This window comes from Procambarus clarkii, chromosome 40, assembly GCF_040958095.1.
Source record: "Procambarus clarkii isolate CNS0578487 chromosome 40, FALCON_Pclarkii_2.0, whole genome shotgun sequence".
NCBI lineage: Eukaryota > Metazoa > Arthropoda > Malacostraca > Decapoda > Cambaridae > Procambarus > Procambarus clarkii.
In genome coordinates this window covers 6,222,943-6,250,002 of record NC_091189.1, presented here as the reverse complement: position 1 = coordinate 6,250,002, position 27,060 = coordinate 6,222,943, and the positions used below count along the sequence as shown (strand labels likewise).

General features: G+C 38.8%; 1 protein-coding gene, 1 long non-coding RNA gene and 1 other non-coding gene across 8 annotated transcripts in view; 2 read left to right on the top strand and 1 right to left on the bottom strand.

Annotated features, from left to right (window-relative positions):
* The first annotated feature begins 7,361 nt into the window (after window positions 1–7,361).
* TRNAK-UUU (transfer RNA lysine (anticodon UUU)) lies at window positions 7,362–7,434 on the top strand. Its single transcript has one exon. It is a non-coding gene; the product is annotated as a tRNA-Lys (tRNA).
* A 3,353-nt stretch (window positions 7,435–10,787) lies between these two features.
* LOC138372931 (uncharacterized) lies at window positions 10,788–12,106 on the top strand. Its single transcript, XR_011230993.1, has 2 exons — window positions 10,788–10,949; window positions 11,530–12,106. It is a non-coding gene; the product is annotated as an uncharacterized lncRNA (long non-coding RNA).
* Window positions 12,107–12,670: 564 nt separating this feature from the next.
* shtd (anaphase promoting complex subunit 1) overlaps window positions 12,671–27,060 on the bottom strand; it is an 82,280-nt gene continuing 67,890 nt past the window's right edge. For 2 of the 6 annotated variants that reach the window (XM_045741735.1, XM_045741739.1), the window contains 4 exons: window positions 20,157–20,420; window positions 16,216–16,444; window positions 15,796–15,918; window positions 15,015–15,594 (listed from right to left, as the gene is read on the bottom strand). In XM_045741735.1, coding sequence (XP_045597691.1) covers window positions 15,497–15,594; window positions 15,796–15,918; window positions 16,216–16,444; window positions 20,157–20,420 — 714 coding nt within the window. In that variant the 3' untranslated portion in view covers window positions 15,015–15,496. Of the gene's footprint in view, window positions 13,316–14,372; window positions 14,916–15,014; window positions 15,595–15,795; window positions 15,919–16,215; window positions 16,445–20,156; window positions 20,421–27,060 lie in introns of those variants that run through there. The other 4 variants (XR_011230992.1, XM_045741736.1, XM_045741738.2 and 1 more) reach the window with 4 other exon arrangements.

The window sequence follows — 27,060 nt, the reverse complement described above, 5'->3', positions numbered from 1 at the left end:
CTACAGTTAAGGATTAGCACCCAGTCAATCCTCTCCGGTCAGGATACGAACCCAGGCCAAACCGCTTGCGAAGCGCAGGGCGAGTGCTTTACCACTACGCCACAGGGACCACATTGTCTTCATTGTGTCGGGGACAGGCAGCCAGAGTGTATTCATACACGTTAGGCTTATATCGTTACGGGTCGCTACTATAAGGTGGTGGTGGATTAATGTTCCAAGTTTTCAAGGAACGCGACAAAAGCACACCAGAACTCAATACCAGACATTGGTATTTACGGGACAATGAACCGAATTATTGCCTGACAACCAGTTCCCTTTAAATTACGAAAAATCACCACTTAATGTTTTCATTAAATTCTCCTATCATCAATGATTAATATATTCAAATATCAAATATTCAGGCTAACAATGTGTTAAATGCCTGGCGTAATAATTCACTAACTGAAAACACAATAACAGTCGGGGCAAATTAAAAAATAATAATAATAATAACTAAACACTAGCGGCTGTGATGCAACACTCAACCTCTGACAATTTTAAAGACCTGCTCGCCGCCCACAACCTAATGTGGACAGCTTTCCGTAACACCATATCTTCCTCGTAGTTATACAGTCATAAAAGCAATACTGGCAAGTATAACAGACACCACTAACTTTGTACAGCAAGTCAGTCAACTTGTATACACAATTTGGCAGGTCTACAACAATTATTAGCTGCCCTAAACTGGGAGATTTGTAAGCCGACAGGTTGCTTGAGGTGAGCGCGGGCCGCAGCTCAACCCATAACCGTTACCTACACCAGGGAGTTAATTGTCCTTTCTTATGCCCCCATACTCATCCCGTTAATGGGAGGGGGAAACAATGGGTTACAATGGCACATAATGGTAATCTTTTGTTCATTTTATAGCAGGTAACAATGTTGTGTAACTAGTTAGACATTTTTTAATACGTCAAAATTGTGCATTGGAGAGCCGATTGCAGCCAAGGAGAGTTGAGCTATATTGAGAATTTAATTATAACATATTGATGGGTCTTGGTCCCGCGCACTAAATCATAATTACGTGCATAAATACAAGATATGCAGTAGGCTGAACTCGACTATGCAATTCCGTTACTTTCTCCTTAAAGCCTAGCATTTAAATGGAACTCTTTACCCACATAAGCGAGTACACAAGGGGGGGGGGGATGTAGCAACACCCGCTACACACTCCGGGGGATGTAGCAACACCCGCTACACACCCCGGGGGGATGTAGCAACACCCGCTACACACCCCGGGGGGATGTAGCAATACCCGCTACACACCCCGGGGGGATGTAGCAATATCCGCTACACACCCCGGGGGATGTAGCAATACCCGCTACACACCCCGGGGGGATGTAGCAATACCCGCTACATACCCCGGGGGGATGTAGCAATACCCGCTACATACCCCGGGGGATGTAACAATACGCGCTACACACCCCGGGGGATGTAGCAACACCCACTACACACCCCGGGGGATGTAGCAACACCCGCTACACACTCCGGGGATGTAGCAACACCCGCTACACACTCCGGGGATGTAGCAACACCCGCTACACACCCCGGGGGATGTAGCAACACCCGCTACACACCCCGGGGGGATGTAGCAACACCCGCTACACACCCCGGGGGGATGTAGCAACACCCGCTTCACACCCCGGGGGGATGTAGCAACACGCGCTTCACACCCCGGGGGGATGTAGCAACACCCGCTACACACCCCGGGGGATGTAGCAACACCCGCTACACACCCCGGGGGATGTAGCAACACCCGCTACACACACCCCGGGGGATGTAGCAACACCCGCTACGCGAGGGTAGAAATAGCCTAAGCTATTCTATCTTTTCGAGATGTATTTTATTATCTCAATAAACTAACTTGAACGCTACACTCGTACAATATCGACACAATATTTTATCACAGTAAATCATATTTTATATTTGGTACTGTTATCCCACCATCACGGAGAGTACACTGACAGGCGCCACAAACATTAACAAGGACATTATGGCAATCTGGAGTATAACAAAAAACTCTTAGTGTTTTTATAATTAACAGTGACAATAATATGTTTATATTTCGGAAGTAAATGTGAGAATCCCTTCGACCTCAGCAGGAACGCTTTGTCACCGATGAAAGGATGGCTCAAAGCGCCAAATATAATGACAAAACAAGTTATGTTGACTGTTTTCGACCAGCCCAAAATGTTTTCTGGCGAGTGAGGCAAAAATTACGTGTTTAAATCTCAACCAAACAGTTGTAATTTTTAATATGACAATTTATTTACATACAAAAAGAATTCACCTACTGTAAAAAGAAAAAAATAACTAATTACCCACGCCGTTATTTGAGGCGTGCTGTATAAACACACTTATTTTTGTATTTCTTTAACCTGTCTGTCAATGTGACGGGGAGGGGGGGGGGGGGCTGGCAGGAACACAAACTTCCCACACAAGCAACACGCCTCAACACAGGACAGCGTGGGTGTTGACCTTCAAAGCCAGGCTGGTAAATGCATGAGAAACAAACATGTGTCATGTCAGTCATGTGCACCATTATATATACTGTGTAACCATCTGCATACCTGACTATATATTTTGACTACAGGGACTTTTTATACTATTATTTACGTGCGAAACATCGATACACTAATATTTTACCAAGATTTGTGTACTTGGTTAATACTCAAATGACTGGTACAGCTGCCTCCCAAAGTATAATACGATATTTTTAGTGCACAGCATACACCACTATCAATACACAGCATACATCACTAACAATATACAAAAACAATACAATTGAACTACTGAGGTTACCATCAACCTTGGTAATGAAAGAAAATAAGAACGACGACTTATCAACTGAACAGTTTTCGGAAATTCTAAGAAGCGTTAAGACCACACTTCAGAACGTGTCAACTGTGTAACAACTACACTTACGATATATATTATATATATAATAATATATTATATATATATATATATATATATTATTATTATATATATATATATATATATATATATCCCCGATAACTTACGCTGCGTGACATTATGAGCATGCAGCCTATTCCTGTTTGTGTTTCAAGCAAACTCAAAACCCTCTCAGATGTATCTTTCAGTAGTGAAAACATAACTGCTGCTGCGATAGCAGAGAGTTAAGCTATTTAATTTCTTATGCACTCCATACCTATCCCATGGGCGACGGTGCACCCTATACCCATCCTGTGGGCAATAGGGGAAAGGTTAGAAACACATAATGGGCTCAGGGACCAAATCCCAAAATAGGTTTAGCCGAGCAATTTACAGGCTTGATAAGCTAGTTTAATATCAACACCGGGCGTGGCGGTGAGGAAGCGATATCAGGAACAAACGGGGTGAGAATAGCTTGAGCTACCTCATCCGTTTGTGTGTATATTACCTCAATAAACTTATTTCAATTTCAATCAGGCACAAATTAGCGATAGGAAAAGAAAGTCTTAATGTCAGGAGACTGCAGACCAAACAAATACCAACTATCGGATGAATAACGTGGCTACACAGAACTCGAGTATTTACGAAAGCTGTACATCTTTCAACAATTATGGTGGAGTTATTTACATTTATTAAACAGTTTACGAGCTTCGAAACTACACAACCCGAGGTTATTATGTTATAAACAAACTCTTTAGTGCTTCGGAGCTCTGAAATGAACTCTAATAATTGTAAACAAATCCGCTATGATTGAGGAAAGATGTAGTACAGTCGGGTTCGTTCTAGACGCACAATCGAGAATTCCTGGTTCGAATCCCGGACGGGACATAAATATTTGGACACATTTCTTTTCACCTAAAGGAGGTACTCAGGAGTTAGCCAGCTTGTTGTGGGGTTGCATCCTGGGCGGGGTTAATAATTTGGCCTTTGGGGGGTACCTTTGAGTGGGAATTATTATTTACCCTGATAAAACCCAAAACGTGAATGAATACACTCCGGCTTCCTGTCCCCCGACACAATGAATTAATTATGAATTACAATAATACAATAGTGAACCTAATAATTTATACAGATTTAATATTTACTGTTAAAAGGTATGCATATTTAATAATGCTATTAATACGCAAAGTGTTGGGGCATAATTAAAAATAATTACGAAGGCAGCACGGGACCCGGCATACTCTATAAGGTATAAGGGCCTCGTATAGCGCTGCTCATAAACATACAAAATAATGAGTCCTAAAACGCACGAACCCAAGCCTCCCACCTAACCTAACCCTGAGGGGTCCCGGATCAACGAAGTTTACTCAGGACTGGCTTAGGTAAAGTACCAACTCTGAAAATGTTATACTGCAAAGTAATTTGACTACCAACAACACTGGCAGGACCCGTCCTCCAGCCTAATGCGCCGCATTTTTGGACGGAATCAACGATTGTATTAAAACTGCGACGTATTACTTAAAAGTAAAGCAGTGTGATATTAAAGTTTTCTATGCATCGGTCTCTATGGGTTATGTGGGTTAGGCAGCTGTATTTGTAATAGTGACAAACTGAGAGAAGGGGATATTAGGCTACTTAGTGAGCCCGGGTGAGGCCAGTGTAGTAGACTACTACGAACACCGTTGAACGACTCGCAGACAGTTATGGAGTTATGTAAATAATTTCAATTTGCCTGCAGAGTGCATCATGGTAAAATTCACTCTGAAAGTATAGCTCTAACAACAAATCAGGAATATTTTAATCAGCAGCCTAGTCATTAGTAATAGGCATTCATCAGTGTCTCCTGTGACTGATGCATGCCTACGACTAGCCATTAGTAATCTGGTGTTGGTATTGCCTTACCGTTCTCCCTTATTACACTAGAGCGTAGCTACGCCTCGCTAAGGGCTCACTTAGCATAGGAGTTCAAAGACGTGCAAATACTTCAAGGATTTCGCTTTGTTTAGAAAATATCATGCCAAACATAATTTTCATTACGAATTCGTTTTGATGTTATTTCGAAGAAGGAAGCACTATACCTGCAGTTGTCATAGGAAGAACATGACATGACATTGCAGAAAAAAAGCACGGTATGTGCAGCACAAGACCCAGGGCCTGGGGAAGGGACAGGTGCCACTGTGCCACCGATAATAACACTGTGAGTAACAGCCCAGGCAGTCACCAAGCACAGGTGTCGCCTCTACGACAGGCGCGCTGTCAAAACCGAAGAAACGTAATTTTCATTCCGAGCGACACGCATGACTTGTTCGATGACGCTCTAATGTGCAGTGTGGGAATGCTAATTATTGTGAGGGAGAGGCTGGCAGGAGGGACGGCGGCTCCTGTAATTGTGCGTCCCCACTCCTGTAGCCTAATGGGTGTCCCCTAGTCTCTCCACCCCCTCCCCCGTCCTCTCCTAATTACCTAACACCCACAGACGCCCTAACCCCCCCCCCCCCCATCCGTCCCCCCATATCCATTGCTGTGGGTAACAAATTTCTGGGCGAGTAAAGTTCAATACCGATGGGTATGCCAATAAATGTATCACGTGGATACAGCCTCTCACTTGACACTGAATTAAAACTTTGCCTGGTAAAAGTTTTAAACGGAGTTTAAAAATAACGGAGCTTGGGCAGTCTCCTTAACAGCCGGATACTCTGCTAAACCTTCTTTTTTAAATTTAATGCGCAATAATCATCATAAAAAGTATATGATTACTGTTAGTATATTAACAAAATGGCTTCATCCCATATATTTAAGATGATGACGTGGCTGTATCACGTGACTATCTTAGTCAATCAGAATTAGTAATAATACTGTGTCTCTTGACTAGGTGACGGCCCCGTTACATGTTATTCTCCCTTTCATGCAGGTCGGCGTTCAATCCTCGACCGTCCAAGTGATTGGGCACCATTTCCCCGTCCCATCCCAAATCCTTATCCTGACTCCCTTCCCAGTGCTATAATCGTAATGGTTTGGCGCTTTCTCCTGATAGTTCCTTTCTCCGCTTTATGCCATACCGCAGTCACCTGAACGATAACAACATTTTGTCCTAAAGAAACAATGTATGTTTGTTTTTTCTTAGGGCCTATAACTATTTTTTAATCTTAAGGAACGAAATCTAAACGAAAAAAAAGTGAATATACAATTTCCTACAATTACAATTTGTTCTCAACCTACAATTTGTTCCCAAAAATGCCATAGAGCCTTCACTGGTTGTCAGGCTTCCCTTGTTTGTCAACAAGGTCAGGGAAAGCCCAGAACGCTCACCGATTAAGGAAATTGAGACAAAAACAAAATTCCTCTTGCAGACACTTGGCGAAGATCACCCGAAGTCCTGAGAGCTCTCAACCTCTTCACTTGCTTTGGAGTTTCATTCCCCGGGATGAAACGCAAGACAATCGCATAATTTCCAGATTCATGTTGCTGTCAAACGTATGTCTGCCCGGGAATCGAACCCAGGAATAGTGGCACTAGAATAGTCAAATTTGGGCTTACAATGTGGTATATTTTGTGCAACTTAATACTGTCATATCTAAGTTATACAAAGTAAGTATCAAAACATGTAATCTATACAAAATATGTTCTCACTCTTGAGAAGTAATTAAATTAATTTTAAGTACTGTATAGCTATTTCAAACAATTTAAACATATATAGGCGTAGGTTAGATTAGATGTTTAGGTTCTGTTGGCGATTATTTGTATTTGTTGTTCGTGGGTGAAGCATTTATACCGTTGTGGTTCGAACAAAATTCGTCAGTGAAGCACTTGTTCCGGAAGTGTTCGAACGTCAACAGTTGTGAGTCATGTGTAAACCGCTTTCATTCATAACATCTCAAGATAAATAAACAGGGGATTTGGCGGGTGCATGGAATCACTTTTGGGTCTTTGTTTGGAGGACGGGCTGCTCAAATGCATCAAAATATGCAGACACACGGTGTACATGCGAGTTCTCGACTCACAATCGGAATTTCCGAGGTTCGAATCCCGGCAGTGACAGAAATGGTTGGCCTTGTTTCCTATCACCTAATGCACCTATTCACCTAGCAGTAAATAGGTACCCACGAGTTACATTGTTATGGGGTTGTATTCTGGGGAGGGTCAGTAGTTCAACCTTTGGAGAGGGAGTGGGGAACCCTCCATATAAGCCTAACATGTACTGTATATGTACATTGGCTACCTGTTCCCCGACAGAATGAATTATTATCGAAACGAAGACACACATGTATTCAAACGTACTCACTCACCCACGTATCATTACCCGTACGTACTCACCTAACTACACCTGAATAACAGGAGTCCGTATCTTCTTAATGTTCAGTCGCTGGTAAAACAAAACAAAAAGTATAGCAGACGAGCAGAATAATATCGGCACCTTTTATATAGACAGAGCCCGGATAGCTCAGTCGGTAGAGCATTAGGCTTTTAACCTAAGGGTCCAGGGTTCGAGTCCCTGTTCGGGCGACAGTTTTATCAAATATGTGAGAGATGTGTGCCAGGAACCACGGGTAACCAAAAAATTGTTATGGTAAATGTGTACTTTATAACTATGTATACATATGTATGTGTGATTAAAAAAAATGTACAACTAGCTTTCCAAAATTTTTTACTTGGCTAAATGAACTACCGAGTTCAGTCCTGAACCCATTATGGGCCTCTGTGACCCTTTCCACCACCGTCCACGGGATGTGTGGAGTGCATAATTAATGACGAACACTAAACTATGACGCTACATGGAGAACCTGCGATCTTAATATGACATCCCATGGCATAGGGACACGCGGTGACTGTAGTACTGTACTAGATGTAACTAATGAAAGTTTAACCGTCCAACCACTTGGGCTGGACGGTAGAGCGACGGTGTAACTTCATGCAGGTCGGCGTTCAATCCCCGACCGTCCAAGTGATTGGGCACCGTATCTTTCCCCGCCTCCCATCCCAAATCCTTATCCTGACCCCTTCCCAAAGTTATATAATCATTATCGCTTGGCGCCTTCTCCCTGATAATTCCGTTACCACCCGTCCACTATCTTATTCCTTCTCAAAAGGTCGCATATTTTTCCTGACTCTCACCGAACTTTAACCAGTCTGCCTCAAAATCAATAAGTTTCCAACCCCCCAGAATGGAGGCAGCTGAAAATACTTGAGCGTTAGTGTGTTAGTTTTATGCCTATTTACCCAAAAGAGCGTCAGAACCCTATATTTAAACTTATTTTGTTATCATTTCTTATCCTTACTGTTGATGTTGTGCACCGTGTGGTGAAGTGTGCAGAGTGACACAGCTGTCATTCTCCACTCAATCCAGCTCATTATTCACACCTCGTACTAGAAATAATGAGTCGGTCAAATTGTACACAGACGTTTCGCCCGCAATTTTCTTCAACTACATGAAGTTGAGTTAGGTTAGGTTAGGTTAAACAAAAATCAACTGGCAATTGTTTTGTGCAAGAGATGACTATATAACTTCTAAAAGCAGGCTTAAAAAAAACTGTCAAATGTAGAATTACAGTTAATTTCACTGTATTGATTATTACTGTTTATCCATTTTAATAGCCATTGTACGAATATTCAGTACTTCCTCTATCGGTATAACACAATATGATAAAGGAAAACTGCTATAAATCTTTATGTAACAATGAAGAAACTGAATTAGATGTTGATATCCCAGTTTCTACTATTAAAACTATAGAACGCCGGATCATAGTCAAGATATGATAAAAGATTAATTACAAAGCCCAAAAAGGTATTGATATTATGAATCACTATAAATATATTTTACTTTATAACTTCATTGTCTCCCTCTCTTCTCCGGGCTGATGGTCTCCACACCATGAAAGGTGGAGACTTGCTAATAATGGCCACAACGACCTTCCATAATGCCACACGCTCGAACTGGCCTTTCATAAAACATTGATAACTAGTAATGCAACTCATCTGGCCCTGCCAACGTGGAACAAATAATCATATGTAATGCTAATCGTGATATTTAAATTTTAATTATGGTTTATAAATATTTAACAAACTTCCTATGATGAGTGCTTAACAATTCCCACTACATAATTTAGGCTGGTACACCAGTGACATAACGTTGTATATATATACGTAAATTTAACTAACGTCCAATTATCTGACAAAATATAAAATAATCCGCCAGTTGGACGTGTAGTATACAGTACTGGGTGGAAGACAACCCACCATTTTTGTCATCGTCCTTTTGTTTACTTACAGTTTGTCACCTGCTGCGTCTTCTCCAGTGGTCGTGGTGGGAACGGGAGGTCAATGGCTCGTGAAATTGCTTCTTGACAAATTTTAAATTGTACCACTGCATTATATATGTATGTGCATTGCTTTGACCAATCCGTTCTCAGACATTAGCCGCTGCTACTGGGCTGCACTTCACGCTTACCCATGATTCTAACATTCGCCTGATTACGTTCGAACTTTTCTTGAACAGTGCTTCGCTCTCTTCCTGTGATCGAATCACACCTCAAGTAGGGTCCAACACCTGAGAACATTTTCGCCATTCTGCGTCGTTGCTACTCATTAAGTAAACCAAAAATATGTCCAGTAAACCAAAAATATGTCCAGTATTAACTTATTAAACTTTACGAGTCAGTATTTGATTTAGAGGTTTTGTCTTGAATATGGGTTCCTCTAATTTGAATGCTTCATGCATCCACGGACTGAAAATACAAATATTCATTTTAATAATTGAAATAATTAAAAAATCAGCTTTGGAAACAAATTAGGTCATATGTTAATTGTGGTCATCGGAACACGAAGCAAAAAGTAACAAATAAAGCTATTGGTATTCGGAACAAGTGTACTGTAATTAACGATCATTCGCAGTAAAAACTTATAGCAATTAATTTCCTCTGGCACTTGCCTGTAAATTTTGTGCTGTCCTATCGTTGTTGGGTGCTAGTACATATTTATATTCAGGTTGATACTAAGGGGGAGATGGAGATAATTGGATAATTGCCTGCAATTACTAACATTAAAAATTCCTACCAAACTTAAAATTATCTTCCCGGAGTATTGGGCCAATATTACAGGCCAAAATTTCAATCACATCATCTAAAACTTTCTTTTGGTAAGATTTAAATTTCCAGGATGGTCTACATTAGTTTTAATTTGATGTGCTCTAACAAGCACTGTTAACATGTTAAGTGTTTTACATAGTGGCCGATGGCAGCACTATTAGTGTTAAACTTTCTAGTTATCCCAAAAAAATAAAAATCTAGGCCTACTTTGATTAGTGGTTTAATTGGGTAAGGAAACTAAATGTTCCCATATTGTTCATTCTTACAATACATCAGCTTGTCCTCAGGCCAGGTTCGTTAAAGCGGCTGCCGTCCCCAAGATGCGTTCGTCAATTTTAACACAGTGTATTAAAAATAGGTTTGTTTTAATTTATATGTTAATATTATTATACATTGAAGTTCTGTGTATAGCTAGGCATAGTTTAGGTTAGGTTCTGTTGGTGATTATTCAACCCGTCCTAGACACGTCCATTACACCCAGTGGTCGACCCCACAGACGCATTCATAAATTTTAACATGCTATTCATTCAAAACGGGAATTTTCTCAAATATAAATTAATATTATAATATATTAACATATTGTGCATATATAGGCATAGGTTAGGTTAGGTGTTTAGGTTCTGTTGGCGATTATTTGTTTGTAGTATGTGGGTGAAGCATTTACAGGGTTGTGATTCGAACAAAATTCGTCAGTCAAACACTTGTTTCAGAAGTGTTGGATCGAAATCAGTTGCAAGTGGTGTGTAAACCATTTTTCAGTCATAAACAGGGGGTTTGGCGGGGTGCATGGCAGGCGCCACACTCTTCGGTCTTTGTTTGAGGGACGGCCTGGATTATTTGTATTTGAAGCACGTGGATGAAGCCTTTACCGAGTTGTGATTGGAACAAAGGTCGCCAACAAAAAACTGTTCGAGAAATATGCAAACATCATCAGTTGTGAGTAAACTGTTTTTCATTCATAACAGGGAATTTGACAGCTGGATTAACGAGCATTTCACCTTTGCTAATGAGAACGGGCTGAACACAATCGGGAATTCTGAATTCGAATCTTGGGCAAAACAGAAATGGTTGTGCATGTTTTCATTCATCTAATGCCTCTTCACCTAAGTCCCTGAGAGTTAGTTATCTACTATGGGGTTGCATCTTGGTAAAGGTCAGTAGTCCTTGGGAGAATTTTGATATAAGTATAAAGTATATATATATACACAGGCAGCTGTTCCCAACAGATACACCATACATCGATAAATGTCAACCTCCCTCTCCAAAAGAGGGCAAACAAGTGAGTCCCCCTCTTTTTTTTTTTTTTTTTGAGGGGGGGGGGGGGGGTGTAAGATAACATTTGTCTGTGTGTGGAGGAATGTCTGAGTGGTCGGCAAGAAAGGCACATATATCTAGTTGTGTATTAAAACCTTATTAAAAAGCATGGCTGAGATGTGTTAAGAGAGAAAAAGAGGGGGAGAGCATCCTATAAAAACAAGACTTGATAGTGTGTATAATGTACATAATATTACTCCAGCAGATGGGGGCCTGTCAGCTGAGTCGACTGCACTCGGGGTTCATAGTCCTGAGGTTCCGGGTTCGATCCTGGGTGGAAGCGGAAACAAATGAGCAGAGTTTCTTTCATCCTGATGTGCCTGTTCACCTAGCAGTAAATAGGTACCTGGGATTTAGACAGCTGCAACGGGTTGCTTCCTGGGAGTGTGTAACAAAAAGGAGGCCTGGTCGAGGACCGGGCCGCAAGGATGCTAAGCCCCGAAATCATCTCAAGAAGATAGCACCACAAACAGACAAGTCATCTGCTGGATCTCAAGTTGGACACTTTCTAAACAGGAAATTCACCAATTCCACTTATCCACTTTCCATTGTACTCAGTGATAAACTTAGCTCAAATAATATTCAAAATACATTCTGCAAATTACGGTACGAAAATCTAAATAACAATTCACAGGTTTGAGTAAGCAGTTTATTTTTAGAGGTCACACATTTGTAGAAAGGGTAAGTGTTTATCTAGACAGGCCACTGCAATTCAAACTCCACTATTATACACACATTATATTTTAGTCACAAGTAAATACATACATATATGCCATTCCTTTAAGTGATTTCTTGTCCAGACTGCTCTGCATTTAATGCTATAATGTTTTCACAGTACCAATAGGGGGTAGACAACATATGACCAGAAAAAACAATAGACAGAATTGGTGTAAATGTAGTGGAGGTAAAAACATACATAGAGTAATTGGATGTACCAAAAGCAGTAGGACTAGACCAGATATCACCGTGGTTACTGAAGAAAGCAGCATGAATCTTGTGATACCCATTAACTATGATGGTGTTCAGTATTACACTAGAGACGGAAGAGCTACTGATGTCTGAAATTACTTTTCCTTGGACCTCATCTACTTGCAATTTTGCTCATGCAATATAGCCCACTATTTACAGTGGTTATCAACAGAAGTAAAAAGCTTAGAGTAACAGCATGGCATCTAAATGAATTCTGCCAGATTATTGGTTGTTTTAACTCGACCTGTTAGGTAGGGAATTAGAATACTTGATACCATCAATATTTATAGGATGTATGACTAGTAATGAATATGGTTCCCTTCAATGAGGATGACAGATTTTATGAGGATGAAGGGATCACTGTTAAAACCATGTTTAAAGTAATTAATTTATTACCATTAAACTTACATACATAGTTTGGGAATTCTCTTTACTCTGTGAAGCCATATACAAAGTTATAAAACAATACTGATCCTGCAGATCCTGCAGATACATGACATTTCATTACATGGCAATTATATGACATTCATTACATTTCATTTCATGAATATGCCACAATTCAAAGGAATCACTGGAGCTCCAAATATGATGTGTGAGATATTGTCTTGCATGCACAAAAATATAGCCTGCATGTGTTTGAAATAATCCCAAATGTGCACTTTTACTTCAGCAGAACTCATGAGATGTCACCATTTAGACTGATTCACAAATCTTGAACTATGAACTGCCTCCAATCTTTACCAATAATTTGGCACAACCTGTTCCAGGAGTTTGCAATTTGATTTAACTGAGCTACCATTTGGGTTGCCATGAATGTGAGATGAATGTTGCACAATAAAATTGTAAGTGTTCTACTGTAGTTATGTTTAAACATTCAGTACACACATGCGCTCTTCCAGTCACACGCTTCATTATTATGACTGCAGTGATTTCAACATTGCAATAATTCCATCTCCACTGCAAGCAGTCTTGATACCACACCAGGGGGGGAAGAGTACTGGAGGAGGAGGATGCCATTTCTGTGAATTTAAAGTACAGTACTGTCAATCATTTCAGCTCTGCAAAAGGGGGTTTACGTACTTATCAACTCAGCCATGACTACTCTCTCTAATGTCTCAACATCTAATATACTTAGTACTGTTTGCACGAGAGCCTAAGTTAAAAGTGCAGACAACCCATCTAGCAAATACAGTCACCCAGGAGCATATGAGTTAGCTAGCTCACACATGCTCATTCTCCCCTCGTTCTCTTCATTGAACCTGTGTGTAGATTCACTAATGAAAATGGAGTTTCTATCTTGGCCTATCACCTGAATGGTCCTTTCCTAGGTTTACATAACATCATCAAGAGTGTAGAGGTGGCACTTTCCCCAGCCTAGATAACCGAGGCCAGGTTAACCTGACTACTTGCAGCAAATCACCTTCTGCCTCCACTAATACCATTTCAAATGGAAGTATCACACAAGATGAATAAAGCTTCACTCAACTCGTCACACAACCAGATATCATATGCCTTCCCACATACTTCATCCGAGTCGCAAGTACAATTTCTTATTTGGGACACCCACCACAAGTGTACACCAACCAGAGATAACAATAACCATATATAGGTATACTGTACAGGACTGCAACCATGGGTGTGCACATTTGGCTGAGAAATTATCACTCACAACCAGAAATCTGGTTGATAAATAAAATGGTAAATGTAGTTCCAAGATTCAACAAAGGGGACAAATATAAAGCACTAAACTATTGACCAGAGTCATTAACATGCAATCCATGCAAGAAACACCATCAGAATATTTTTTTAATTTAGGTTGAGTAAATTTTAAATTGCTACAACACAGCTTCAGAGGGAAAAATCGTGCTTAACAAACTTCATTGCATTCTATGGCAGGGTCACCAAAATAAAACAAGAGAAGGAAGGATAGGTAGACTGCATCTTTCTAGACAGCCAAACAGCATTTGATACAGTTCACCACAAAAGGCTAATACACATGATGGAGAGACATGCAGGGATGACAGGTAAGACACTGGACTGAGTATGGGAATACTTGATGGACAGGGTCATAGTCACTTTTATGAATGCTTTATTGTACTTATGATCTTATACATACTCTACCTTATTGTGAAATTTTAGTAAAATATGGGAAATTTTGTGGTACAGTAGTCCTAATGTAGGTCGATAATAATGGTCACATAATGGTCATACACTTTTCACTTTGTGATCATGCCATGTAACCTTTCATTACTCAAGCATTTATATCAATATTTCTTTAGGTATTTCATTATTTGTGAGCAGGAAATATGTCTACTAACAGCAATAGTCAAAGTTAGCAGGTAGGGTCAAGAAGAAGTACCTTCTTGAGGTTATCTTGAGATGATATTGGGGCTTAGCGGCCCCCGTGGCCCGGTCCTCAACAAGGCCTCCTTTTTGTTACACAGCCCCAGGAAGCAGCCTGTAGCATCTGTCTAGCTCCTAGGTACCTATTTACTGCTAGGTAACAGAAGCATCAGGGTGAAAGAAACTGCCCATTTGTTTCCGCCTCCACCGGGGATTGAACCCGGAACCTCAAGACTACGAATCCGAAGCGCTGTCCACTCAGCTGTCAGGCTCTGGCTGGACAAAACTATTTAATATAATTCTTGTCAATCATAAGAAAAGGCTGATCAGATTGTTGTAGGTAGCTCAAACTTTGAATAAGAATACTACAATATATTTAATTCATTATTTAATTGAAAAAGTGCATAAAACTTTTATAAAAGAAAAAGGTTATACTAAATGTAATCATAAAAAATAATATAAATAAAAGAGATTCCACTAACCTGTTACATACATAATGCAGAGATATATCATACAGATTTTAAAATACTGCACTACACTTTATAATTGGCATAAGCTATGGAGTCATTTTTTGTCATATTAGCAGTTGTCTGTGAGGCTTTTTCCATTTCATTCTATAATGCACACATATATTGCATTGAGCAATTTATAATTTTACCTTGGTATGAACAGTATAAATGGTAAAATGTCATGGATCAAAACAATTTTGCAGAATAATCATTTTCATAGATTTTACAGAAAAATATTTTGTCGTTTCATAAAATATTTACACATCCTCCTGTAAAATTACATATTTTTATTTAAACTAAACTATGCACCAAAACAATTTATTTTGAACTTACAAAAAATATTCATGCTCAGGTCTGGAACAACATATTTGCAAGGGCAGATATTGCAATGGTTGGCACCTTGGCTCTGCGTAAAACAGCAAGTAGTGCCAGAGGATCAGAGCACCCTAGAGGGGAAGACAAAATAACATTGTAAAAAGTCAGATAAGTAAACAGTACTGTAACTTTAATACTTAATAATACAATAATACTGTATACAGTACAGTATTTACTGCATTAAATTTCATATAAAAGATTGAAATATGATTTAAAATTTGTGTTTAAAATAAATACTTGATAATAAATTTTGAAAAGCTATACGTTCTCACCTTCACATTCATGAAAATTAAGAGGTAAAGGCAAGTCTCGCATGACAAGTGTAAAGGCACATTTTGCTGAATACTGTTTCTCTGCATCTCCTCGCAAGTATCGCACAACTTCTTCCCGTACTTCTGCAGATCAAATTTGTATTAAAAATCACAAGAATACAAAGAATGCTTTATATGGATACATATATTTATGTACTGTATCAGTATTCTGTTTGCAGATGTACTGAAAAATAAAAAATTTCAATTGTAGAAAAATAAGTACCCTGTACAGTGCATGTAAATATCATTGGCATTTATTCAATTAATTTTGTTTTTGTTAAACGGTATCACAGTTTAAATATTAAACCTAATATAATTACAAACAATGAAGTATTAAGCATCAGTATTCTGTTTATTTTATGGAAACTCTTGAGAACTGACCTTCAAGCCAGGTATCAGTAAGAAGGTCCAAGCGTTTATTAAGTGACAATGCTTGTTCGGCTGACACAAGAGGACTAGGCTCCCCACCACTGATCTCTTCACCTGATGTTGAAGTTTCTTTAGCAGTACATGTTAGACGATGAAGGAAATGAGCAGCACGGCCAATTAACTTTACCTGCCACAGTAAGAGTCCGGCTCGTTGACTAAGAACTGAAACTCGCCTTACACCCTGCAATAACATTGAAGGATTGGTATTAGAAGCGTATTTAATAAAAATGAATTTTAGTACGGTACTGTATGTGAATCAAATTCTCCAAGACTCAGCAATGTGCATATGACGATGTTTAGGAATTTACGCATGATAGTACTTCAGTACAGTAAATGTCTAATATCTTTCAGCACTATTTTTCATCATGTACTTAATTTGCCGCTTCTGCACATCTCTGTCCATTATAACTTGTGACATGCTACCTGTTGGTAGTTCTGGGAATCAATGTCCCTATGGCCCAGTCTCTGACTAGACCTCCTGGTTGATGGTCTAGTCAAACTAGCTGTTAGATGCAGCTGCTCACAGTCAGACATGTGAATCCCTGCCCAGTTGATCAGGTAATGTTCGGAAATGTTTATCAAGTTCTCTTTTGAATACCATGAGAGGTTGGCTAGTTATGCCCTCCTTATTTTAGAGGGAGAGTATTAAAAAGTCTTGGCATTTAATGTTGACAGCATTATCTCTAAACACACTTACTGAACCTCAGCTTCTCAATGGGGGTATTTGGCTCTTCTTGCTGCATATCCTAGTCTCATGTGGAGTTATTTCTATAAAGTAATTTCTGTTCACAGCATGCAGTATTTTCTATCACCATAACAGGTTGCTTAGCTCACTTTTTCTTAGTCTTCCACTTCTAAATTCAAATCTAATAGTTTTCACCATCTTTGTTATGAACTCATATGATCATAACATTGCAACACTGTCTGCAATTTTACAAGTCATAAATGTCAGGACACCCATCCATAAAATTCTTAACTCCTGACATGTAGAAATTATGATAACAAATGTGATTAAACATGATAACAAGTGCTGAAGGCAGAGAAGACACCCTAGCCAATCTCCCTAGGTGCATACACCATATTTTGAAAATTGAACAAAATAAAAGCAAAATGTTTTAGTCTGGGATTTTTTGTATAAGCAAGTTTGAATTTTAATGTGTACATTCCAAACAATAAAACCTAGACTGTAAAAGAAAAGAAAACAAAACTTTTTCATCTAAAATATACCATGAGTGAAGTTAACTATGGACATTTTTATTGTGACCTGAAGGTTTATGCATAGCAAAGTTGAAAATAGTTTTAATGTAATGTAACAGGTACCCAAGCACTTTTCTACATTCTTATAGACATAATATTTACCGATTCATTACAACTGTATTTTACAGGTTGTGTCTGCAGAATGCATTGTTCAAAAATGTAATATTCTCTGTCTTTGATAACTTTATAAAAATAGGTAAATCTACTTGCAATTTTTTTGGCTGATTTTGGGGGGTTTCTGTGATTAAAGTATGTTTGTGCTCTGAACAAATTTATGCATTTTTTGGTCTAGATGATAACAATGAAAAATCTTTCCTATTCAAGAGATACTGGAATAGGAAAGCTTTTTGGGGCCATGGAGACGCTAAACCCCAAAATCTTTTCAAGGTAACCTCAAGGTAAGGTCGCGTCCCAGAGAATGAAGTGATAAAAACTAAGGGTGAGCTAACCAAACTCTCACTTTGCTTCACTTAAGTTAGAAACCTTCACATATAACACCAATCAGAATGCAGTTTCTACCATCACTAGTATCTGATTGGGTAAGCTATGGGCTTCTCTGATGTCACTAGGAAGGGAAGGGAAGGGAATTATCAGGAAAAGCACCAAGCCATTACGACTATATAGCACTTGAAAGGGGTCAGGACAAGGACTTGGGATGGGACAGGGGGAAGGAATGGTGCCCAACCATTTGGACAGTCAGGGACTGAATGCGACAGAATGGTTGAGTGGAAGAGTTATCAAAACTATTGGCTAAGTCAGGTCAACCATGACCCTTCCTCACTACCTTGTACTCACTTGCTCCATCCAAAATGGCGATGAGATCTACCCATGATTATAAGGCGATATGTATAAACTACCGTCTGCCCATATAACCAGACATTATAGGTCACTACATGTATGATATCTAAATTGCCAATGTGATCACCGATCCATAGACACCAGACAAAAGAAACTTGTGTCCTTGGATAAATGTAATAACCAATGCTCAGTTCACAGCACTGCTCCCATGAGGTACAAGTCTAGCCAAGAGCTCACCATTCTTAAAGAATTTAATGGAAATTGAGAAAGCAGATAAATAAGCAATGTTCAAAGCAAAAATAAGCATTTTTGAGATTGGAGATTTGCTACATGCCTTATCAAGTGTCATTGAAAATACTGAAACCTTGAAGGAACATTACAATAGTCAGGAAGCAAGGTTGATCAGATATGAATAAGGTAAAGCACAATACAGATAAACTTTTATCAGACTTAATAAAACACCTAAAGTTGAAATGAAGTCGACTCTCAGCAAATCCTAGAGGAGCAGAGGCTTTACAAATATGTCTGATACAATTTATAGTACATGTATAATGATATGGAATATATGAAATGACTTTAAAACTGTCAAAACTGATAAAATGATAGCCATTTTTTTTTCTAAAGTTAAAGGTTGAAGTCCTTCTTTGGGATGACCATCAGAATCCCACATATAGTAGATCTCAGCATTTCTCAGATGAACAAAATATTTTCTGAGACCAGAGTATAACCATTAAAGAAGATAAAAATAGCAGATAATTAATTAAAGAGATACAAGCCAACAAAGTTTGGTAACAAGACTGGAGGTGAATGATGGTTACATTCAGAGTGACGGATACTACATATATCACAGATAACCTCCTGAGTAGCTGCACAACCTTTTAAGCCATCAGCTTCCTAACTTTTATTTTCCAGTACAGTAGCTATTTAGCTATTTTAGCCATTTATTTTTTGTAATATGGAAACCAGAACATAACTGGGTCTGTAACTGGCTTAGTATTCCACAATAACGACTACACAATATGAGGCAGAGAGTTTCTTAAGTATTAATTAACATGTTCACACATGAACACATCCTGCTCTTGGAATCTTGATTAGTTTGCTTTTTTCTTGTGATTCTTTATTTGGTCCTATATTTTCCTGCTCAAATAGAAAGTATTTTTAAACAATCTAGCCTCAATTTGATCAGTGGCTTGGCCAACAAGACAAAACTTACAGGGTGTGATTGTGTTAGAACACACTTTTGCCTCCCAGGAAGAAGTTTGTTTATAGGGTTGTTCCCCCAGCCAGGGTAAATTTGCACACTCACGGCATAGTGACTATAACAGTAATGAGTGAACCTATTCATGGGTTTGAAGTCATTACCAGCTCATACCAATCAAGACAGGAATCCACTTCTGACTAGATATATGCAAACTCCAGTAGTTGGATTTTCCAGTTCTTTGGGGATGAAGGCAAATTTGGGACTACAGTACAGGGTTGCAGGCCAATGATATTACCACTCCCTCAACCAAATAGATTTACTTGATATGTAATACAGCAACCCTGCCTAAGGTTGTCTCCTAACACACATGTATCATTCATTTTGTACTTCCCACCTGCCCCTGGTGCTTTCATTCTCCAAGTAAAATAACAACATGAACATAAAATTACAGAGAACCATTTGTAAGCACCAGAAGCTAAACAGAAATAAATAAAATATTCTAGTATGAAAAGGCTTGTCCTAACATTCCATGTACTAGTAATGTACGCCATTACATACGAACCTTAGAAAACCAGAGTTTAGTTCTAAGGTTCGGTTTTTCTAAGGTTTTTCTAAGTTTATACTGTAACATTCTCACCTGTAGTGCTGCGAGCCAATTGGTGATAGCCTGAGGCTTGCCAACAGACAAATACTCATATATAATAGTAACGAGTGCTTGAGTAAATGCAGTTTCTCCATCGTCAATGCCGAGCTGGGTCGATGACGTGCTGGGACATGCAGCAGAGGGAACCTTGGATGATGTAGAGGCAGCAGCAGAAGATGAAGACAATGGAGATAAACCGCCAACCATGGTGCTCACTAGTCTTGCTGAACATCCACTAACTTCTTCCAACACGGAGCCCTGAGAAGTGATAAAAGTGTGGGGTATAGTTAGTTGAGTGACGGATAGTGAGGCAAAATGCATTCATCAACTTTAACGTACTGCATATTCAAAATTTGAATTTCCTCAATTATAAGGAGGAATTATTATAAGGAGGTAATCAAGGTACTATTGTTTCATACTAGAATGTGCTGAATAGTTAGGTCTAATTAAGGTTAGGTTCTGTTGGCCATTATTGGCATTTGCAATACCTGAATGAAGCATTTATTGAGGTGAGAATCGAGCAGAATATGACTTATTCTGCTATTCACGTACTACAAATATCAGGGTTTTTTTTCTACCACAAACATGGCCACACATTTACAATGCTAACCAGCATATATATATATATATATATATATATATATATATATATATATATATATATATATATGTCGTACCTAGTAGCCAGAACGCACTTCTCAGCCTACTATGCAAAGCCCGATTTGCCTAATAAGCCAAGTTTTCCTGAATTATTATATTTTCTCTATTTTTTTCCTTATGAAATGATAAAGCTACCCATTTCATTATGTATGAGGTCAATTTTTTTTTATTGGAGTTAAAATTAACGTAGATATATGACCGAACCTAACCAACCCTACCTAACCTAACCTAACCTATCTTTATAGGTTAGGTTAGGTTAGGTAGCCGAAAAAGTTAGGTTAGGTTAGTTTAGGTAGGTTAGGTAGTCGAAAAAACATTAATTCATGAAAACTTGGCTTATTAGGCAAATCGGGCCTTGCATAGTAGGCTGGGAAGTGCGTTCTGGCTACTAGGTACGACATATATATATATATATATATATATATATATATATATATACATTTACCTCTGTCCTCCATGGACAGGGACAGAGATCTATTAAACATATAATTCAGTGATTTATTGAACAATCAACCACAGAAGGTGATTGTAATGCTTTTAAAATGTTAATCTAACCTACAAACATAAACACAGATTTACGTCTGTCCTACATAAACAGTGTTCGAGGTGTCTTTTTACATAGCGTTACTATACACACACACACACACACACACATGATAATTATATTATATATATATATATATATATATATATATATATATATATATATATATATATATATATATATATATATATATATATATATATAATACCACCACTGGTGTAATTAAAGGGACCCACATCCTCAATGAAGAAAATAACATGTTCAGAGAAGACCTTGTGGATTCTCACTGAATACTTTAATCTTTTCCTCTCCTACTACCCCTATTATTTTTTATTAATTTTGTTTTATTTATTGCAATGCTATAATATTAACATAATTAAAATGTTAAAGTATTGATTAAAATGCTACAGTATTAATCAATGCTTAAGTATTAATTAACATGTTCACACATGAACCACATTCTGCTCTTGAAATCTTGATTAGTTTGCTTTATTCTTGTAATTCTTTCTTTTGTCTTATATCTTCCTGCGATATATATATAATATATATATATATATATATATATATATATATATATATATATATATATATATATATATATATATATATCCCCATATAAATACATACAATCCTGTCTACTACTTTGAAAATACCAGTAATGAGCAACAAAACCTAGCCTAAATTACGCCTAACTATGCAACACTTTCTAGTAAGAAATATCATTACCTTATATTTGAGAAAATATAAATTTTAAATACACAGCACCCTATAATACCGCACCCTGCTCTCTCAACTATTACTTCTCACGTACATATTACAAAGCATTATGACAAGTAAGTGCTCACAAACATCCACGTTTTCTATGCAGCGGTAGGTTAAGTAAGGTGGGGTAACTCAACTGGGTTGGGTCGTTAGGTTAGGTCTTAGTATTGTGTAAGGCACTACGGGCTCACCATAGCCCGTGTTACTTGGAACTTTTTGTTCCAGGTAGCGAATCTTTAACAACAACAAGTATTGTGTACGTTGTGGCCAGTCAAGAGAACGGGGGAGTGCTCTCAGCCCCTCCCTCACCACTGCTGCCCCCGGTGTAAAGCAACTCTACGCTCATGCCTCACTCCTCATATTTGTTTACCTCACACACATGTAACGGGAAGACAATACTTCACAACCTGCCAAGTATCTCGCGTCCAAACCAAAAACTTCGCCTTGTGAAGCGCACTTGATGGCTGCAGCTAATGATATCACTATTTAATTCAGTAACCAAAAAATCAAAACAAAAATGAACGAATTCTTACGAAACTATGACAGTGAGTACAGAGCAGCGAGAGCGTCACCACCCAACCCGTTTACTAGTCATTAGCCTGGCGATAAATTAGCTAACTGTAGGTTCAACAAGATAAGCTTTCAGTTCTGGAAATGACGAGGGGAGGGGGTAGAGTAACTCAGGCCGCACGTCCATCCACCAGCTCGCTGCACTACCTTCATATATTGAACTATACGAAGATAGTACAGAAAATGCATTAACTATACTGATAAAATAAAAATTCCTTATTTTGGTAGTGATGGTTAATTGTTATTTACCCGCTTTGTGTTATTCACGCGAGAGATTACTTGGGCGTCGATCAATAATGGCTACCTGTGACAATGACTGCTAGTCTCAGCAGCTTCTTTGATCTCTCATCGCGCTCCTGTTCCAGGAACACTCAAGATCTGTATCTATGAGTAAAAGTATAATGATTTAACGTCGATCAATTCACTGGTATTCCTTTCCAGCTAGACACTCTTGCAAGGTCTCCCATGACGAGGGACCAGTCGGCCTGTCTCATGCTCACTACTTTTGATCGTTGCAATAATGAATTTGTTGAAAATAAAATAAAAATCTTGAATAACAACGACAAACTAACACTGCTGAGACCACCTTAAATATTCCAACCACTTGGGCTCGACGGTAGAGCGACGGTCCCGCTTCATGCAGGTCGGCGTTCAATCCCCGACCATCCAAGTGCTTGGGTACCATTCCTCTCCCCCGTCCCATCCCATACGGACCCATTACAAGTGTTATATAGTCGTAACGGCTTGGCACTTTGCCCTGATAGTTCCCTCCCCTCCCCGCCTTAAATATTACTTTTCTTTTCTTACGATATCTAATTAGTATATGCTTATTATCCATATTAATTATTTATTGTAATGAAGATAGCCGTATGCAGCAAAAATATCCATTCAAGTATGAATTACCAATAGGAACCGAGTATCGGAACTGGTGTTAACGAAGGTGACCTGATCACAGCTCCTCGTAATAATACATCAAATTTTGACGTATATATTCCCCAAAGGCGAAAAACTGATGTACTAAAAATCATTGCGGCTCGCAAAATTGATGCTATGTTCCATTTTCTATTCGTGGGTCCTCGGTTAGGTTAGTACATCAGTTTAGTGACGTTGTGAAAGCTCGAGAGGATGGACTGGTGTACTAACCCCTATAATGTTTGTATCACACTAACATTGAAGTTAATATACGATTCATTTACCTACTGTTCTGTGGTGGTGGGGGGTGGTGGTGGTGGTCTGGGCAGGCAATGGGGAGAGTTGCTGGGCAGTGGAGGGGGATTAGTGGTTGTGGTGGGTGGGCATTGAAAGAGCTAGTAGTGGTTGGTGGTAGTAGGTGGGTGGTGGTGGAGGGTCGGCAGTGGGCGTTGAGCAATGGGTGGTGGAGGTGGTGGGAAGATGGGCGGTCAGCCTCTGGTGGCGCCAGGCAGACGGCTCAGCAACACTCACCAACCAAAACCTGCACTACAATTTGCGCTCTGCCAATAACTGACTGACCACACTTATTTACCACGTAAATATTAATGTTTTCCTAAATGACAGTGAGATAATGAGAACAGTATAACTAAAAACTAGAGCACACACACACACCAGAAGCAACACATCTTCCCGCCCTTAAACAATAATCAACCTACTTCCTTGAAGTTAGCCTACGTAACGCTTCCTTGAAGACTACCAATAGCAAAAACTGGCGAAGATGTCCGTCACTAGTCACTAATCACAGTTATTTAACAATAACGTTTTCTAAAATACAACGTTGAATAATAGTATTTAACCTTCACATAAATTAGGGATGCCCTGAAAAGCCTCTTCACTTACAAAGGAATCGAGTATGCCAGTTTGCCTTGAGAACCATACATATATGCCCCTGCATGCCGGAACATACTAACAAACACATGCATTGTGCATCATTTAATACCAAAAGAATTCAAATTTTATATTAATAATTTTTCTTCTAAAACGTAAAATAAAGGGTCTTACGAAATCTGAAAACTACAAGCCTATGGCGATTGTCACACACCATTACCCAAAATGTATAAAATTCTCGAGTTAGAATTAAAGATTATTTACAATTTTTAATTATATCAAGTAGGATTAAAACTATCAATTACTGTACTATCAATTATGATTAAAAGGAAACTTGGGAAAAAAAACGCGCATTCTAGCCTCAAAGGATCTCAAACTTATTTTGACAAGAGTGAATTGCTGGAAATATGAGCAAGCGACACTAACTGTACAAGTATACTTGGTATATTCACCAAAGGCTTATAATGGTATACGTCAAGGAGGCAGTCTCATCACACCTGGATAATATTAATAATCATTATTCAAATTTTCATTTTAAGAGTGGTAAAGTTGTTTATTTAGGAAGTAATTAACACTCCAGTCAAAATTGATGATACTGTAATCCCCCCCCCCCCCAACCATCCTGGGGAGCGGCATTATAAAAGTTGATAGCTTTAACATTTACTTCGGCAGTGTTAAAGCCAAATTAGAGCCTCGTCAAAGTTAGCTTGACTCATAATATTATAATGTGGCCAACTATCGTACATCATCTTTAAACCTATTAATGGCTTGTCACGATGATATATTTAAGCGTGTGCTCTCAGGTTGCTCCTCGATGATACTGTCAAGAAGATTGATGATTGATGAAGATTAAGCCACCCAAAAGGTGGCACGGGCATGAATAGCCCGTAAGTGGTGGCCCTTTTGAGCCATTACCAGTATCAATAGATGATACTGGAGATCTGTGGAGGTGCGACTGCACCCTGCGTGACGGGAGATGTCTCCCGCACTGTCAAGAATGTAGATGCATGATGATAGAGGTACTTACTCCATGTAGAGCAGCGGGGAGCGGTCTCTATCCAGTACCTTCTCCCAGTGTTCCCAACGTCTAGAAACTGTCGTACTAAGGTGTCTTCTTCTAACCTACCAGAGGAACCACGAACATAAAACGAGACAGTACGTCAATTTCGAGAGCCGCTGCCACTTTCCAGTACGACAGTTTTTGGACTTGGGTAACGTATACGTCAAAATGCGACGTGCTATTAGGAGGACGGGTTGGTTTAACGTTGTTGTTGTTGTTGTTTCAGATTTAGGTACTCAGAACGAAGTGTCCATGTAGCACGGGCTACGGTGAGCCCGTAAGTTGGTCTAACGTTGCTACGACTACTGTTACGTACCCTTATAAGATACGAAAGTGAATATATTAATATGTACATTTATAATTGTATGTAAATTACAAGCATGTATATTGTATACTTATATGTTCTATGCAAATGCACATTCATGTTACAGTGTTGGCGTTAGGCCCAGCGTATCGTGGGAATGATTGTTTATTTCTTTGTGTGATCAGTTTTCCCACGGGAACTAATGATTTATATGTGATCATAAGTGGGTAACAGAGTGAAATAATAATTGAGTGAACTGTATCTGGCAAATTGTCGTGGGATCGTCCGTTGCTGGGGTGTGCATGCCATTATGCTATTCTGTATGCATATTTTAATTACTATGTAAAGAAACACGTACTTTTGTTGTCTATATCAATATGTACTAATTATTCATTAAGTTAGTTTAAGATTACTCTTGTCACAATATAGTGCTCCATTGTTGAAATAATAAATATTGTAACTTTGGCAATTTATTCGCGGGGCAAGGCAATGTGTTTTTTGACTCTCATATTGTAGTTCAGTAGCTGATCGGGAACCAGGGAGATATCATCTTGGAGTTAAGTCATTCTTTTGTTCTAGCCATATACATATATTAATATTGATTTAATGTCTGGAAGATACAGTGATATTTTAATGTGATATATTGTGACCATATAATCATCTGTTTGCTTTTGAGATTTATTTAATATAATAGTATATATCTATACTTAGTGTCTTTATTCTTCAGTCCTATGAAGATTCTATTTTTGTGCTCATTACCTAGTAAGGGGTTATACTGGTGATTCGCTATTGAGAACAGCAGTTGTGTCGTATCCCTAGACTTATTAAAGTTTGGCTGCTGTAGGATCACGAGCCGTAACGTACGATAGGTAACAAAGAGTTATGGGGGCCTGTGCCGGGAAATATTGTCCCATTTTTAACTTAACTATGCTAATCTAACCTTGCCTTCCTAGGTACCAGTGTGTCAAGTGTCTCTGTGTGTTTCTTAAGAACTATTCCATGTGCCAAGCAAGCCTTCCTGTGTGTCAAGTAACAACGTTTCACGATTTTGAGGTAAGTCATCCTATATATTTTGTTTGTGCAGTGAGGCCAAGCGAATTTTCAGTGTGGTGACAATTTTACAAGTGAAGTGTAGTGCAGTGCCATTGTGTTAATTATTTTTGTGAATAAAGTGCCAAGTGTTAGTAACGATGGAGGA